This window comes from Pristis pectinata, chromosome 2 (assembly GCF_009764475.1).
Source record: "Pristis pectinata isolate sPriPec2 chromosome 2, sPriPec2.1.pri, whole genome shotgun sequence".
Taxonomy (NCBI): domain Eukaryota; kingdom Metazoa; phylum Chordata; class Chondrichthyes; order Rhinopristiformes; family Pristidae; genus Pristis; species Pristis pectinata.
In genome coordinates this window covers 53052718-53070857 of record NC_067406.1, presented here as the reverse complement: position 1 = coordinate 53070857, position 18140 = coordinate 53052718, and the positions used below count along the sequence as shown (strand labels likewise).

The 18140-nt window shown below is 40.5% G+C and overlaps 1 protein-coding gene across 1 annotated transcript in view; it reads left to right on the top strand.

The window, feature by feature from the left end:
- The window catches only part of ercc8 (excision repair cross-complementation group 8), a 35483-nt gene extending 22907 nt beyond the window's left edge, over positions 1 to 12576 (top strand). Inside the window, 3 exon segments of the mRNA XM_052042129.1 lie at positions 4548 to 4745; positions 9428 to 9517; positions 11319 to 12576. Coding sequence (XP_051898089.1) covers positions 4548 to 4745; positions 9428 to 9517; positions 11319 to 11387 — 357 coding nt within the window. The 3' untranslated portion in view covers positions 11388 to 12576.
- Positions 12577 to 18140: the final 5564 nt, after the last annotated feature.

Sequence of the window (18140 nt, the reverse complement as noted above, 5' to 3'; positions counted from 1 at the left end):
GAATGGAAATAAACACATATGAACATCCCATTTCTGAACTTGAGATGGAAGCAGGGTATTGATGCAGCCACTGTCATTTGTGGAGCCTGGGAAACAACCCTGGAATACTCCTTGCCTGGGGCTAAGATGATTGACCTGCCACAGCCACAATATTTTTTTTAATGTCGGATAAGACTTCAACTGGAAGAGAGGTTTCCTTAGATTCTCATTGACTTAAGAATTACTTGTTCACCTTGATTCCATGCAATGTTACCTGCTCCTTTTGTTTCAATGGGAGAAAGTTCCCTTTTGTTTGAGTTGAATGTTTTTGTTCACTGTAAGACTAAAGCTGTTATGAGGTCTGGATTCAAGTTGTCTTGACAGAAACCAAACTGAGCATCCATGGGTAGGTTATTCATCACTAAGTACCACTTGACAGCACAGCAGGAGGCAGAGGTGGATTATTCACTTGATACTTATGACTGAGGATAGTTGCCAGTGCTTTGTTATCCATTGCTTTGATGGTGATTGAAGGAGGATGGGAGTCTTAAATTACAGATAAGATAAGATCTTTATTAGTCACAAGTACATCGAAACACACAGTGAAATGCATCTTTGTGTAGAGTGTCCTGGGGGCAGCCCGCAAGTGTTACCACGCTTCCAGAGCCAACATAGCATGCCCACAACTTCCTAACCCGTACGTCTTTGGAATGTGGGAGGAAACTGGAGCACCCGGAGGAAACACACGTAGTCACGGGGAGAATGTACAAACTCCTACACGTTGGCGCTGTAATAGTGTTGCGCTAACCGCTACACTATAGTGCTGTGCCTGATTGTTCTGTCCTGTTTTCTATGGAGCAATTTTTCTCTTTATCAGGTAGAAGCCAGTTTTGCAGCTTTACTGTGACAGTTGGTGAGAGCTTTTATGGTTCTGGAGCACAGTTTTTAATTCTACAATCAGAATTTTGTTGGGTCCCATATGTTTTGCTGTATCCAGTGCACGTAACCACAAATTGGTCATTTATCAATTAATTATTTCTTTATCATTTAACTTGCTGTGTATTATATTGGCTGAGCACTGGTTTCAGTAATGGTGCAGACCTCAAGAGGTGGCAGAGCTGAATCATCCATATAACAATTCTGGCTGAGATGGTTGCAAATGCATCATCCTTCCCTTTTGCACTTGTTTACGGGGCTCCACCTTCACTTATGATGAGGATGCTCATGTAGCCTTTCACCTGTCAGTTATTTAATTGTCCATCAATATTCATTGTAAAATGTAGCAGAACTTTGATTTGATCCATTTGTTGTGGTATTGCCTAACTCTGTCCCTAGAGTACCATTTCAACTGGTTAACGTTGTCAATGTAACCTCATCAGGCTTGGATGTTAAATGTAGCTCCTGGTATACTTTCCCACAGTTCTCATTGAACCACCACGTGTGGCCTAGCTTGATGGTCAATTCAAGTTGAGTTTATTATCGTGTGCACAAGTATGGTGGGGTACAGTATAGGTACAATTAAAAAAACTGCTTGCAGCAGCAACGACAGGCACATAGGTACAGACAACACACAAAATATAGATTATATATAAATTATTACAAGACAGTGAAGAGAGAGAGAGAGAAAAAAAAGACACTGTCTCTCTTTTTGCACAATCAGAGAAGTCCAAGATAGTGCAAGAGGTGGTCTGTAGTATTCTATTGCTGAGATAGGGTTAGCATTGTGTAGGTTGGTTCAAGAACCTGATGGTTGTAGGGAAGTAGCTGTTCCTGAACCTGTTGGTGTGGGACTTTGGGCTTCTGTACCTCCTGCTTGACGGTAGTAGTGAGAAGAGGGCACGAACTGGATGGTGGGGATCCTTGATGATAGATGCCGCCATCTTGAGGCAGCACCTCCTATAGATGTGGTCGATGGTGGGGAGGATTGTGCCTATGATGGAGCGGGCTGTGTCCACTATTCTCTGCAGCCTCTTGCATTCCTGGAATTGCCATACCAGGCCATGATGCAACTGGCCAGGATGGTAATGGTAGAATCAGGGATATGCTTCATGTTAATGTTCTGATGGAACACAATTCTGCCTTTGCTGAAGGCCCAGAGGACCACATGAAAATCCAGTTTTGAGCTGCCAGATTTGTTCTAGGTCCATCTCATTTAGTAGTGCCATATAACTAAATGAAGGATGTTGTCCATGTGAATACAGAATTTAGTCTTCTCAAGGTTATTCTTGCAAATATTGACGTGATCCAAGTACATTTGCAACTGGTGGGTAGTGTGGAAGAGATCAAATAGGATTTTCTCCTTTTTGTTCCCTCACCATCTACCTCAATCTCAATATCACAGCAATGTCCTTTGGATAGCCTGGGATGATGCTACTGCCCATTCTTGGTTCTTCACCCAGTATAACTCTGGTGAAATAACTGGAAGGCTACATGAGCATCCTCATCGTCCATGAAGGTGGAGTACATCGGATGCCTTTGGTCCTTTATTCAAGTGGCTTTCAACGTACAGCTTTACTGATTGATCACATGAGGGCTGTAATCAGTAGAAGGTCTCCTTGCCCTTGTTCAAAGCTGAGACTATGCAAGATGAGAAATCATTAGTAAAGACTCCCATGTCCACTCCCTCTCTGATTGATCTACCTTGCTGGTAGGATAGGAAGTACCCATGGATGAAGAAATCCAAGACATTAGTTGAAAGTCATGATCCTGTGAGTATGACCATGTCTGTGGAACAACCCTCCCAATGTAGTCAATCACATATGAACATAAGAAATAAAGATATTTGTCCCTTCAATACTGCCCCACCATCTGATCTCCTACCTCTTGCCATTTTCTGCTCTGTTCCCCTATCTCTTGACTCTGCTAATAGCCAGATATTTTTCAATCTCAATTTTGAATGCAGTTAATGACTGAATCTCCACAGTCCCCCAGGGCAGAGAATTTTAAAGATTCAGCACACTCTATTTGCCTTCCTCAATGGAATGGTATCTCTGATCTTGTGAAAAAGTTAAGTGAAGGTAAATCCTCTACTTATTCCTTTTTTAAAACAGGATATTTAAAGCTTTGACCTATTCTTGCTTTTCTACACAGAGTCGATGACTCCATTTGAGTGAATGAGTTGCTTTTTGTATGCCTGTCCTCCCTGGACTCATTATGACCTTCAAAACTTTTCAGACTTCTGTGCTTAACTGCATTTGCATGGAAGTCCAAAGCTTCCTCAGACTTTTTGAAGCCAATGGCCACCAGCCTCTCATATTGTTTAAGTAGAAGGTTGCTTACAGCCATGAGCCAATGGGAGATGGCCAGAGCCAGTTTCCCATGATAGTGGTGGCTAAAACTAGAGGGCATAGGTTTAAGGTGAGAGGGAAGAGGTTTAAAGGGGATCCGAGGGGTAAATTTTTCACATCAAGAGTAGTTGGTATCTGAAATGAGCTGTCAGAGGTGGTGGTGGAGGTAGGAACAGTAACAACATTTAAGAGGCATCTGGACAGGTACTTGCATGAGCAGGGCATGGAGTGATATGAAAATAATGCAGGCAAGTTGGATTAGTATAGATGGGCGTGATGGTCCTCATAGACACGGTGGGCCAAAGGGTGTATTTCTGTGCTGTCCAACTCTATGACCCTGTGAGTTGTTGATGCGAGGGAAGTACTAATCATCTACTGCTCATTTTAGCAAAATGTTACAGCTTTTTATGTTCCGTAGGAACTGTGTAAAACTTTTAGTTCTACCTTTAAGTGTTCCTTATGTGTTGTGTAAAGAATGAATGTAATTATCACAGAAGCGATGTTACTAAATAACAGATATGTTGCATTTATGACAGCCAGTGAAAGAGATTTGGAAAAAAAAGCAAAAAATGAAACTTGCTGGAAATCTGGAATTAGAAATAAAACTGCTGGAAATGCACAGATTTGTGGGAATCTGAGGGGGCGCAAAAGACAATAATTCATAAGTAAGTCATTTGTCTGAGGTGAAGTTGAATTGCATTGAGGAAATTCTAGCTACACATTAAAGCACCTTTGCAACCAAATAGTGGGGATAAAAATGGATAAGAAAGACTGAGAAATTTGTAAATTTGAGGTGATAGTAGGGGAATAGTTGCCACAGGGGTAATGAACTAGTGGTAACAAGAGACACAGCTTAAACAAGGGCAGGAATGGTAACTTGAAAATTCATCACTACAATGTACTCAGAAGGAATAAGGAAGGATGTCTAAGGATGAGATCCTGTGCGATGATTCAGTTTTAATTTGGTAAGGATTAACATGTATCAGATTAAAAGCCAGATTCTGTTTGGGTAACAATTGTCACAATAAATGAACGTGTTTCTGATGGGTAAGTACACATGAGGATTGTTAAATTGAGTTGGACTTTCATAGAGCTTTTGACCAGGAATTGGTGTGCAAAATTTTTAAGAAAACATGGGATTTGAGTGAATGTATTCTTTGTCTAGCACAGTAGGTTTTCCAACTTGGCCAGTACAACATAATTAAAGTGCAAAAAGTTATAAAATTGAAATGAAAGAAAACTGAACTATTTGAATAAGTAACTTCAGATTAATACTTGCAGGTGAACTATGGAAGAGTGTGCAATGGCAGCCGAAAGAATCTCAAGTTTACGGTGTCCAGTGGCTGCAGCCCAGATTTTGCCTTTGTCCCTGTCGATAGTTGTATTGCAGTTTATGATATCTACGCAGGACAACTGCTAACTGAACTCAGGGGGCATTATAATTATGTAAACTGCTGCACATTCCAGTCTTACTTCCAGGTAAGTAAATTTCTTAGTCTGTATTTTCATTGCTACTGTTAAAAGATCTCCAGCTAACTGGTGAATTGAATTCCAATTGTTCTATGACAAGGATATTGCTGATTTTCATATACTAACTTAAGATATCCATAGTTTCCGTTTTGCTTAGGTGTTATTTCTAACCCATTAGGGATCATTAAGCAAGAGTTGGGAATGTATTCTTGCTGGAAATCTCTACTTGCATATATTCTGTTTAGCACTTTTTCAGAAATCAAATAAATAATTATTAGAGAGTAAACAGATGAAGAAACACAAATTTGATTTTTTCTTTTGTTACAAGAAGGAAATATGGCTACACGGGTGTCATATGCCTTAATTCCTCTAATACTAGAGAGATATTTATAGCAATTATCTTCGCTTTCAGTATAATGTGCCACTGGCTACAAAGGAATTTCCAGGAAAATATTGTCTGTCATTGGGCACTCCTTTAACAATCATATTTTCATCGTGCTCCTGTAGGTGGAGCAGTCCTTTTTAAAGGAAACTTTGTGGAGCAGGTTTAACCCAGTGTTGGAGCCAAACCTAGGTCCTGAACGCTGGAGCCCATGTTCCACAAAGCTCCAGTTTCTGGACCTAGGACTCCAATCTCCAGAATCTACTGTCAGTTCCTCCTCTGCCCATCTACCTGCAAAGGCCCCATTCTCCAGGCATCCTTCCTCTGCACTTCCAAAGACCTGATGAAACCTCCAACCAACCCTATCTTCTCGCCAGACCCAGACAAGTTCTTAACAGATGAACAGCAGTACCTAACACTTAAGGAACTGCTGAATTTTACTGCGGAAATCCGCTGTGGTCAGCTTTGGAAAGGAGAATGGAGTTAACATTTCAGGTTGAAGACCCTTTGTCAGAACTGGGAAAGAGAGAAAACAAGTTGGTTTTAAGTGCAGAGGCTGTGGAGGAAGACAAAGGAAATATTTCTGACAAAGTGAAGTCACAGTTGGAAAGAGGAATAAGATGTAAAGATCATCCAATTGATGGATTAATAGGGGACATATGGAGAGAGAATTTGAACAAAGGACTCGAAAAGTTATGAAAAAGGGGCAGTTACAGAGTGACAATCCAAACAAAGGAACATAAAAGTTGCAAAATGCAGGGCTGGAGGACATCCACAACAGGACATGCTGTGCTAACAGAGAGAGAGAAATCTGAACCAGTATCATAGATTTATAGGCCAGTTCTGATACAGAGAAAGCAAATTACCTGAAATTGAAGAATTCAATTTTGAGTTTGCAAAGCTGCAACATGCTCAGGCAGAAGATGAGGTGTTGTTCCTGAAGCTTATATTGAGACTTATTTTAACAGTGTAGGAGACTACTCTCAGATAGGTCAAACTAGGCGTAGAATGGAGGATTAAAAAGACAGGCAACTGGAAGGTCAGGGCTGCCCCTGTGCACTTAATGAAAGTGCTTTGCAAAGTCCAATCTCTAATGTAGATGAGACCACATATGAGCACCTAATGAATACACTATATTGGAAGAAGTGCAAATGAATCACAGCTTCACGTGGAAGAATTGTTCTGGTCCCTAGGTCATGGGAAAGGACAAGGTAAAAGAGCAGGTGTTGCACTTCTGTAGTTGCATGGAAAAGTGCCATGAGAAGGGGTATGGTTGATTGAGATGAATGGGCAAAGCAAGGAGTCAGGAGGGTTCAACCTCTTCATAACAATGAAAGGGGAGGGAAAGACGCATTTAGTGGTGGAATCTCGTTGAAGGTGGCAGAAATTGTGGAAGGTAATCTGTTGAAGGCTGGTGGAGTGGAAAGTGAAGACCAGGGGAACTCTACCCTTGCTTGGGCTGGAAGGAGAGGGCGTGAGTGCAGGAAACAGATGAAACACAGTTGAGGGCTCGGTCAACGTGATACAGAGGGAGGTAGGAGTTGCATTGCTAATCGGAGAATGTCACAGCTGCACCCAGAGGGGATATATTGGAGGGCTCATCTACTGAGGTAGTATGGGTAGAGCTCAAAAATAGGAAACGTGCATTCACTCTGATGGGTGATTTTAACTTCGCCAATATTGACTGGGACTGCCTTAGTGCAAGAGCCATAGACAGAGTAGAATTTGTTAGGTGCATCCTAGAGGGTTTCTTGAAACAGTATATGGATAGTCCAACTAGAGGAGGCACCATACTGGACCTTGTATTGGGAGACGTTCCAGTAAGAAGGATGGCAAGGTAGGGAACCTTGGATGGTGAGAGAGGTTGCAAATTTAGTCAAAAAGAAACAGGGAGCACTTGTAAGGGTTAGAAGCTGAAGTTGGACAGGGCCTTTTGAGGAATATGAAGAAAGCAGGAAAGAACTCAAGCAAGGAATTAGGAGGGCCAAAAGGGGGTATAAAATCTCCTTAGCAAGTGGATTAAAGAGAATCCCAAGGCATTTAATATGTACATTAAAACCAAGAGGGTAACGAGGGAGAGGGGAGGACTGCTCAAGGATAAAGGAGGGAATTTATGCTTGGAGTCAGAGGATGTTGGAGAAGTACTAAATGAGTACTTTGCATCAGTATTCACTAAGGAGAAGGACATGGAGGATAGTGAGATCAGTGTGGGATATTCTAATATGCCAGGGCATTTTGAGATCAAGAAGGAGGTGGCATTGTGTCTCTTGAAGAGCATTAAGGTGGATAAATCCCAGGTTATTGAGAGAGACAAGAGAAGAGAATGCTGGGGCTTTGATGAAGATCTTTGTATCCTCTCTGGCCACAGCCAAAGTCCCGAAGAACTGGAGAGTAGCCAATGTTGCCTGGCCTGCTCAGTTCCTCCAGCATCATAGTGTTTTTCATCTAGATTCCAGCATCTGCAGTCCTTTGCTTCTCTAGCCAATGTTCTTCCTTTGTTTAAGAAGGGAAATGGGAATAATCCAGGTAATTATGGGCCAGTGAGCCTCACATCAGTCATAAGGAAGCTATTGGAGATGATTCCTAGGGATAGAATTTACTCACATTTGGAAGAACATGGGCTAATTAGGAACAGTCAGCATGGCTTTGTGCAGGGCAGGTCACATCTTACATACTTGATTGAATTTTTTAAGGAGGTGACCAAGGTGATTGATGAGGCTGGTTAGTGGATGTTGTCTACATGGACTTTGGTAAAGCATTTCACAAGATCCATCAGGGTTGGTTGATCAGGAAGATTAAGATTTGTGGGATCCACGATGAATTGGTAGCTTGGATTCAGAATTTGCTTGCCCATAGAAGACAGGGTAGTGGTTGGAAGGGTGTTATTCTGGCTGGAGGTCTGTGACCAGTGGTGTTCTGCAGTCATCAGTGCTGGGACCTCTGTTGTTTGTGATATAAATAAATGACTTAGACAAAAATGTAGAAGGGTGGGTTAGTAAGTTTGCAGACAACACAAATATTGGTGGAGTTGCGGACAGTGAAGAAGGTCGTCAAAGGATACAGCAGGATATAGATAAGTGGAAATTTGGCAGAGAAATGGCAGGTGGAGTTTAATCCAGCCAAGAGTAGAAGAGTCAGGCAGTCATTGTTGCAGTTGTATAAAACGTTGATTAGGCCACACTTGAAACATTGTGTGCAGTTCTGGTCGCCCCATTACAGGAAGACTTTGGAGAGAGTTTAGAAGAGGTTTACCAGGATGTTGCCTGGATTAGAGGGTATTAGCTATCAGGAGAGGTTGGACGAATTTGGATTGTTTTCTCTGGAGCATCATAGGCTGACGGGAGACCTGATAGAAGTTAGAAGTTTATAAAATTATGAGAGGCAGAGATAGGATAGGCAGCCAGAATCTTTTTCGCAGAGTAGAAATGTTGAATACTAAAGATCATAGCTTTAAGGTGAGGGGAAAGTTTAAAGGGGATGTGTAAGGCAAGTTCTTTTACACAGAGAGTGGTAGGTGCCTGGAACCTGCTGCCAGGGGTGGTAGTGGAAGCAGATATAATAGTGGCGTTCAAGAGGCACATGAATATGCAGGGAATGAAGGGATATGGATCATGAGCAGGCAGAAGGGATTAGTTTTATTTTGGTATCATGCACGGCACCGACATCGTGGACTGAAGAGCCTGTTCCTGTGATGTACTCTTCTATGTTCAATGTTGATCTAACCATGGTAGAAGGGGAGCCATTGTTTGGGAAGAGGGAAGACATTCTCATTATTGAAGCAGATATAGCAGAGATAGAGGAACTAGGAGAATGGAATGCAGTCCTTACAGGAGGTAGAGTGGGAATAAGTAGGCTTCCGTTAACTCTTTTTCCCTGTCCATAGATGCTACCTAACCTGCTGAATGATTCCAGTATTTCCTATTTTAATTTCAAATTTCTAGATCTGCAGATTTTAATTTTCAATTTCTGTATTGACATGATTGAAATTACATAATTAGTAAAGTTTTCTGAGTTACAGTTGTACCCCTGCTAAAATTAATTCAGTTCCTTTTTCCTGCCAGATGTAGTAATTTCAGTCAGTCACTTCTCCCAGTAATGCAATCTACACTCTGTTTAAAGCGAAATGCCAGTTCTTGTTCTGTGAAGTGAGGAAGATGAAATGACAACTTTAAATTTAAATTGCCCTTCTCTATTTATTTTTAATTTTTAAAAGAACTTGTTCGGGAAAATGTGTTGTGCTTTCCAAGACCAGATACTATTGAGGTCTGGTCTTCAAGTATATGCTGTAAATGGATTTCTTTCTTTGCAGGAGCTCTATAGTGGTGGCAGTGATGTTAATATTTTAGCATGGATTCCAGATCTTGGTCGAATAGGTGTGGAAAATGATGAACCTAAAGGGGTGAGCAATTTATCCAGAACATTTTAATTCCCTAGTACATGATATTGTAATATCTTCTCTAATAGAACCACAGAATGAAATTATTCACATCTGTGCTGGCTGCTTTCTGCACTTTATTTTCTGATTCAAATTTTTTTTGAGGTTTCTCAAAATGCACGTTGTTCTTCACATGTTCTGGGCTCTAACTGTAGAAACTTCACCTAAACATCTCCTCAATATTTATTTTAAGTAAGTCAACACCTTGTATGAATTCGGCATTTCTACCATTTATCGGAATAGGGTGCCTGTTTCAGGTATCTGGTGTTGGGTATGTGATGGATGTGACCTGTCCAACATCGCTGACTGAGAGTAACTAGGACTTCAATACTCATCCTTCAGCTGGTGGGTTGGGGAGATAAGGGGGTGCCACGGTGGGAACCAGGAGGCAGGTTGCCTTGCTGTGTTTGGACTGATGCCATGAGACTTCATGGGGTCTGGAGTCAATGTTGAGGCCTTTCAACATCATTCCCCCCCCAAATGAAAACCAATGTACCATCATCTTTAGTGAGTCTTTTGTCTTGCTGGTGGCACAAAGCAGGACTGGAGTTAATAGTGGAGAACTCTGAGAAGCTGGCTTAATTATATAACTGAGTTTAGCTGCATCAAGCTGTTGATTAACTACTCTGAAGGACCGCCCTCCCACTTTTGGAACATACCAGATGTTTGTGCAGAGGACTTTCCACGGTCAATTGAACTGACCAAGGCAACCCAAAAGGAAGTGAAACACAGTTACAACAGATTTTTTTGTGTACTTAGCTTTGCTATTCTGCTCTATTTTAAAGCAAACTGACATTGGGGTTTTGTAAATACCACAGAGGTGCACATAGTTGGGTGGTACATTGGATATTATCTTTTAGCTTTGTAACCTGGTTTCAATTCTAGATTAGATGAGTTCAGGGCAGTACCATAATGTAAAATTACCCTGAAATTGGCAGTTTCCTCTGCAACTACAATGAAGAAAGAATGTTTAAAAATATGACAAAAATATCTAAATGTTTGATTGATGCTCGCTCTTCATAAAGCACCATGTTAGGATTGCTGTAATGCGAAATGCAGTAGTCACACTGAGATGCTTATCTTTAAATTTAAGACTGAGGCACATTCTTGGAACAAGATTCAAGGAGCTTTACTCTGTAAATGTGCTTGTACTCCATTCCCGGCATTAAAATACCTCCTTCTCATAACAAAATGCACAAAATTTGATCCAAAAAATAATTTGTTTGGATAGAGCTTTTGACTTTTAGTTGGAAAGGGTGCCCTGGTTCCAGGAAAATCACAGTCTACTTCTTTACAATATTTTAAAAATAGGACATAATGCATCCGTGGATACACTCTCTCTCAAGAGTGTCCCAGTCCTACATGACATTTATGTTCAGAGCTCAGGTAAGGTTAAATACTTTGAGCTTTTAAGTTGATGGAGAAATGCCTTTATATGAAGGAATTGCTTCCACATCTGCCTCCATTCCTGGTAATTATCAGAGATGGCTTCATTTCAGATAACTTTAAGTTGCTGCTGATTGGGTGTTGTTTTCATAAAGGGGAAGGAAGGGTTTTCATTTATTTGTATGATATATTCGTCCTATTGAACCATAGTGATTTACCATCATTTGATTTCCTTTCAATCTACAAAAAGTAAAAAAAAAGGTAACATTAATTAATACCTAGAAATCTAAACCATGTATATTTTATTTGGTCAATAATATATTTGAACAATTTGAAGCAAAATATGAACTTATTTGATAACTGATCTTACATTTTACAGTGTGAAGCCAGAACCTCTCAAAATGCCATCTTCCAAGATGAATGGAGCAGCAGTGATGAAGAAAATTGAATTTCATCTTATTCTTTGGGACAAAAAAGAACTGTTTCAAATACGTGGGTACAGCTGTTCAGAATTGTCCAAATGCTGAGTACAACAATAAGATGAAAATATACAGCTTAAATGAAGGAACTAAGATTTCCAATGGCTTCTTTGATATATACATCATCTAATTATAGTACTAAGGCATACAGACCCTGATTATTCATATGACTGATCTGAAGAAACTGACCTCAATTCAGGGGAACAAATTGAGTCCTTCAATTGGCCTCCATCCATAGCCTCAGGTCAAAGAAAAAAACATCTTGGTTCCACTGCTAACCACTGTCCAGTTATCCCTTTGTTCAGATGATTTTCAACTCACTATCAACAGTTTGCTGATAAGCTCTAGGTTTGTATACAAATCTACATACTTGAAAGAGGTATGGAAAGCTGATAAAATACCACAGAAGCAGGAACTCGTTCCAATAGGTCATAGGTGGTACTAGAAATATAATTTTGTTCTGAATTAGCAATTATGCTGTTAAGATTTAAAAACTCAAATCTTTTAGAGTACTTCATCTGCCAAACTGATTTATGTTTTTTTACTTTTTTGAAGATGGATTACCTTTAATGATTTAAATGAGTTTTCAACACAGAACAATTCCCAGGTTGAATGTTCTCAGTGTGAATTTAAAACAAGACTGACCACACTTGAGTAGTTCCTGTCCCAGAAACACATGCACAGTGATGCATATACCTGATGTACAACTTAAACAACTGCAATTTATCTTGTTACAACTAATTTGCATTCAGATTATGGTTAAGAACTCATGGAATTAATGGATGAATATCAGAGTACTAGTACTGTACTTTGTTATCGTACATGTATGTGTACCGAATTTGGGTGTTTACCTTGTTACCTGCCAGTTTAAACTTTATAGTCTGTTGTATTTTTCAAAAAAGTTTCGAAGTGTGTCTAATGAAGGCTGGGAAATGCAGACTTAACTGATATTGAGGAATCTTAACAGTTGAATTTACTATAAATTATTGTATAACATTATTTTATATGCATGGTAAAAGAAGCATATGTTTAAACGAAGAACATTTTTGAACTCAAAAGATTTGACAATTGATGAATAAATACTGGATATGTGCACATTAAGTGTACATATTCTGTTACATACTATTTAAATAACTGGATATGGTATTTGAAAGACATCATTTGTTAATAAATAAAACTTGTATTACTTATGAGCTGTTTTTTGATTTAAGGTGTTAGGCTTGAGCCTGAAGTCTTTGATAATTTATCAAGCATGGCAGTTGCAGTTTGTCTCAATGCCACATCAGAAAAATAGACAAAAAGTATCCAGTATTCCAACTCATTATCATTTTTAAAACAAATTAACAAGACAGAATGTGCAACTAATAGGGATGGACCAGGAATAAAGCCATTAAATTGAGGCAAAGCCAATTTCATTAAAATAAAACAGGATCTGTCAAAGGTAGACTGGGAGCATATACTTGCAAAAGATGAAAAAACACGATGCTGGAGGAACTCAGCAGGCCATGGAGAAAAGCAGGCAGTCAATGTTTTGGGTCAGGACCCTTCTTCAGGACTGCAGATAGGGAAAGGGGAAGCCCAATATACAGTACAGGAGGGAAAAGCAGAGCAGTGATAGGTGGACAAAAGATGGGAAGCAGGATGGGCACAGGGTGGTGATAGGTAGATGTATGGTGAGTGGCAGTGACTCTACATTGGTGAGACCAAACGCAGACTTGGCGACTGTTTCGCAGAACACCTGCGCTCTGTCTGTAACTACGACCTGCACCTGCCTGTTGCCAGTCACTTCAACTCCCCCTCCCACACTATCACTGATATGTCAGTCCTCGGCCTCCTCCACTGCCAGGAGAATTCCAAGTGCAAACTGGAGGAACAGCACCTCATTTTCCGTCTTGGATCCTTGCAGCTTAATGGCATGAATATTGAATTCTCTCACTTTAGGTAATTCCCCCCCACCCCCCAACCATGCTTCTTCTCTTCTTCCCTTTCGTAGTCTTTTCTTTCCCTACCTTTTTTCCCTCTCTTTCCTTACCTTTGAGCCATCTCCCAGTGGATCTGCTCTCCCCTCCTCCCCCGCACCTGCCTATCACTATCTCTTACCTGCATCTACCTATCACCACCCTGTGCCCACCCCGCCTCTCCTCTTTCGTCCACCTATCACTGCTCTGCTTTTCCCTCCTATTTATTGGGCTTCCCCTTTTCCTATCTTCAGTTCTGAAGAAGGGTCCTGACCCAAAACGTTGACCGCCTGCTTTTCTCCATGGATGCTGCCTGGCCTGCTGAGGTCCTCCAGCATCATCGTGTTTTTCATCTAGATTCCAGCACCTGCAGTCCTTTCTTTCTGTAGCATATACTTGCAGGTAGGTCTACATCTGCAAGTAGGAAGCATTCAGTCAAGAAATAGTGAGAGTTAAGGGCCAACATTTTCCTGAAAGGATGAAAGTCAAGAGTAACAAGTTCAGGGAACCCTGCACGATGAGGGAGATCAAGGATTGGATAAAGAAAAAAAAATGATGCATATGGCTGGTATATGGAACTAAAGCTGAGGGAAAGCTGTTAGGAGTGTTAAAAGAGGAAATTAGGAATGTCAAGTGGGGTCACGAAATATCAATGACATACAAGATTAAGGTAAATCTAAAGGTATTTTCTAAGTATATTAACGCAAAAGAATAACCAGGGAAAGAGCAGGGCCCATTTGGGAAAATAGGAATAATCACAAAGGAAACATACTTTGTAGTTCAGGGGTTCAGTGAAGGGGAAGGCGCAGTTCTGATGCAAGTCTCCATAAATATAGAAAAGGTACTCAATGCTTAAGCGGGCTTAAAGATGGATAAGTCCCCAAGGCTGGATAAGATTTAACCCGGGCTCCTATGGGAGACAAGGGAAAAGGTTGCTGGGGCCCTGGCTGTGAGATTTTTATATCTTTGCCATAAGTGAGGTACTAGATGGCAAATGTGATCTCTCCTTTTCAGGAAGGGCAGCAGGAAAAAGCCTGGTAAATTACAGACCTCTAAATCCAACATCAGTGGTGGGGAAGTTATCGGAAAAAATTCTGAGACAGGATTAATGATAACTTGGAAAGGAAGGGACTAGTTAGATATGGCCAACATGGCTTTGTCAAGGGCAGATCCTGTCTGACTAATCTGATCATACTTTTTGAAGAGCTAACAAAGCATGTGGTAGATGTAGTTTGCATGGATTTCAGTAAGGTTTTTGACAAGGTCCCCTATTGGAGACTGGTACAACAAGGCACATGCAATCCAGGGCAAATTGGATTCAAGATTGGCTTGGCAATATGAGACTGAGGGTGATAGTAAAAGGTTGTTCTTGTGATTGATTGCCTGTAGCTAGTGGTGTTCCACAGGAATCAGTCCTGGGATCCTTGTTGTTTGCAATATATGTGAATGATTTGCATGTGAATGAAGGGGGCATGATCAGTAAGTTTGCAGATGACAAATACAGGTAGAGTTGTTGATAGTGTGGAAGTTAGTCTTAGGCTACAGTGTGATCTTGATGTGTTGGTGAAATGGGCTGAGAAATGCCAGATGGAGTTTAACCCAGATAAATGTGCGGTGATACATTTTGGGAGTAGAAATGAGGCTAGGACATACACTATGAATGGTGGGGCCCCAGAGAGTATTGAAGAACAGAAGGACCTCGGTGTACAAGTCCAAAGATCCTTGAAGGTAATATTGGTTAAGTAGGCATATTGGGGTATTGGCCTTCATTAGCCTAGGCATTGATTACAAGAGCAGGGAGGTTATGCTCCAATTTAATAAAACATTGGTCAGCCCCAAGTACTGTGTGCAGTTCTGGTCACCATACTGTAGGGCAGATGACATTGTGCTGGAGAGGATGCAGAGGAGATTCACCAGGATGTTTCCTGGGATAGAGCAATTTCAGTTACAAGGAGAGATTGGAGAAGCGAGGTCTGTTTTCCCTGGTGCAGAGGAGGTTAAGAGGGGACATGATTGAGATATATAAAATAATGAGTATAGATAGGGTAGAGCACAGGAAACTTTTCCCCATATTAGAGGTAGATAAAACTAGAGGACATAGATTTAGGGTAAAGGGTAAGAGATTAAGAGGGGACCTTTTCACCCAGAGTGGTGAGTACCTGGAATGCACTGCCTGATAGAGTGATGGAAGCAGACGCTTTATGAGCACTTGGATCGCCTACGCATAGCAGGCTATGAGCCGAGTGCTGGAAGACAGGATTAATACAGATGGATGCTCATTGGTCAGTGTGGATGTGATGGGCCAAATGGCCTGTTTCCCTGATGTATGACTCTATGTGCACTGAAGTGTTCATAATCAAAAGCAGAGTTCCACAGAAGCTGTAAATATTAAATGTTTGTTGGTTGCATCAAAATCAAAAGTAAAGCCACTGCCAGACTCGTCTTCCCCCTCACTTGCCCCTCTGCTTTCAGCATTCCAAAGGGCCATTCCCTACAATGACACACTGGTCCTTTCTTGTTTGCCAATATCCAGTCTTTGCCTCACAGCATTCTCCAACATACCCTTTTACTTCCAGCTTCCCCCTTATCCATGGATCCAAACACTTATTCCAGTGATTTACTTGTACTACTTCCAGTTTTGTATCTGGCATTTGATATTCATAGTGTGCTCCCCTCTAAGCTGAAGGGATCAAATGCAGATTGGGTGATCATTTTACAAAACACATCCAATACTTCTGTAAGGGGCCCCTGAGCTCCTCACATTTGATGTCTCTTTAATCCTCCATCCCATCTCTACTTTGATTTTCTACTTTGATCGCCTATAGCGTTCTAATGAAACTCAAAGAACAGCATCTCATCTTCTGACTTGATACATTACTACCTTCATGACTAAACGATGAATTCAACAATTTCAGATAATCAGCCTTTGTATTTCACATTTACGGCATTCAGTTCTTTTTTTCCCCCCTTTTATTTCAGCTGTCATTTGTTGCCCTAATATGTCCATTTCCTCCAGACATACCCTTGCCATCCTGTTTCAGCCAGCATTTCCATCAGTCACCTGGTCTCCACCTTATCTCCCACAGCTCCTCTGCCCTTTCTCTGCAACTTAAAACTTGTTTCCTTTTGAATTTCCAAGTAATGATGGAAGATCATTGACCTGAAGCATTCACTTTGTTTCTCCGACCTGCTGAGTATTTTTGGTTATAGTAACCATTCAATGTCTGACAGTAAATAGGGAGTAGACAAAAATGGGTATTTTTATAGTTGACTTGGTGGTGTGCCACAGGGATCAGTGCTGAAGCCTCAACGTTTTACAGTTTATGTAAAAAAGGCAGTAAATATGTTGTTGCATTTTCTAACGACTCATGGATATGTAGGGAATGAGTTCTAAAGAGGGCGTAAGAAATTTACAAGGGGATGTAGAGCAGTGAGTAGGCAAAGATCTGACAAATAGAATGTTGCGTGGGAAAATGTGTAATTGTCCATTTTGGCAGGATTTTTTTTAAAGCATTATCTAAATGGTGAGATATTGTAGAGGTGTGTGATGCAGAGGGATCTGAATGCCCAAGTCCAAAAGATGAGTATGCAGGGACTGCAAGTCACTTGAAAAACAAACAGAATATCATTGTTTATTGTTGGTGGAACTGAATGCAAAAGTAGGAAGGTCATGTTTCAGTTTTATAGTAATGCTGAAACCACATCAAGAATACTGTATTGATCTTCATATTTAAGAAAGGGTGGTAATGCTTTGGAAGAGGTTTGGAGAAGGTTTATTAGACAAATATGTGGAAAAGGTGTGTTTTCTTAAGATGAATGATTGGACGTGCTAGGCTTGTAACTGCTGGAGTGTGGAAGGATACTTGATTGAAACATGCAAGAACCTGAGGGATTTTGACATGTCAGTATTGGAGAGGATGCTTCCTCAAGTGGGAGAATTTAGAGATAGTCACTGCTTAAAAAATAAGAAGTCCTCCACTGAAGACAGATAAGTTTTTTTTGCTGTGGAGCATTGTGAATCTTTGGAGTTCTCCTCCTAAAAGGGTGGTGGAAGCAAAGTCTTTGAATATTTTTGTGGTAGAGGTAGAAAAACACTTATTAAGCAAGGGAGTGAAAGATTACCTTAGGAATGCAGAATTGAGCATACAATCAGATCAGTTATTCATCTAATTGATGGCAGAGCAGGCTCGGGGCACCAAGTGCCTTATTCCTGCTCATAATTTGAATGCTCACATGTAAAATAATGATAACAGTATTTCCTTGCATTGGGAAACCCAGGACTCCTTTTTAATGTGCTTTAATGCAGAGTCCGGCAGCTTACTGCCAATTTCCCATAATTCACCATCGTTTTTGGCTGGGAAATCTTCCCACTAATCCTGTACCAAATTTAGTGACCCCATTTATTTTGTTTCACTACAATGGAGGTCGATGAGTTTCAACTAATTTATAAATGTTGAATTAATTGTTTACTTAAATGTATTGTTTCATGTCTTTTTATATTTTAAACCATTTATGACTAATTATTTTTTAATATTTTAAAATATTTCTTTGGGTTAAAGTCCCCTGCTAAGAACTGATTATAATGTTGGTTGACATGGTGGTGTCAGGAGTACAGGTGTGTCCTGTGCCTCCATAAAACAGCAGTCATTGTATTGCAAAATAAAGTAAACCATTATATATGCAAAATAAATATAAATAATGATTGTGGAATTTCTGTGATCTGTCAAAATGTAATGTTATGTATTATGAAATAACCATAATTAC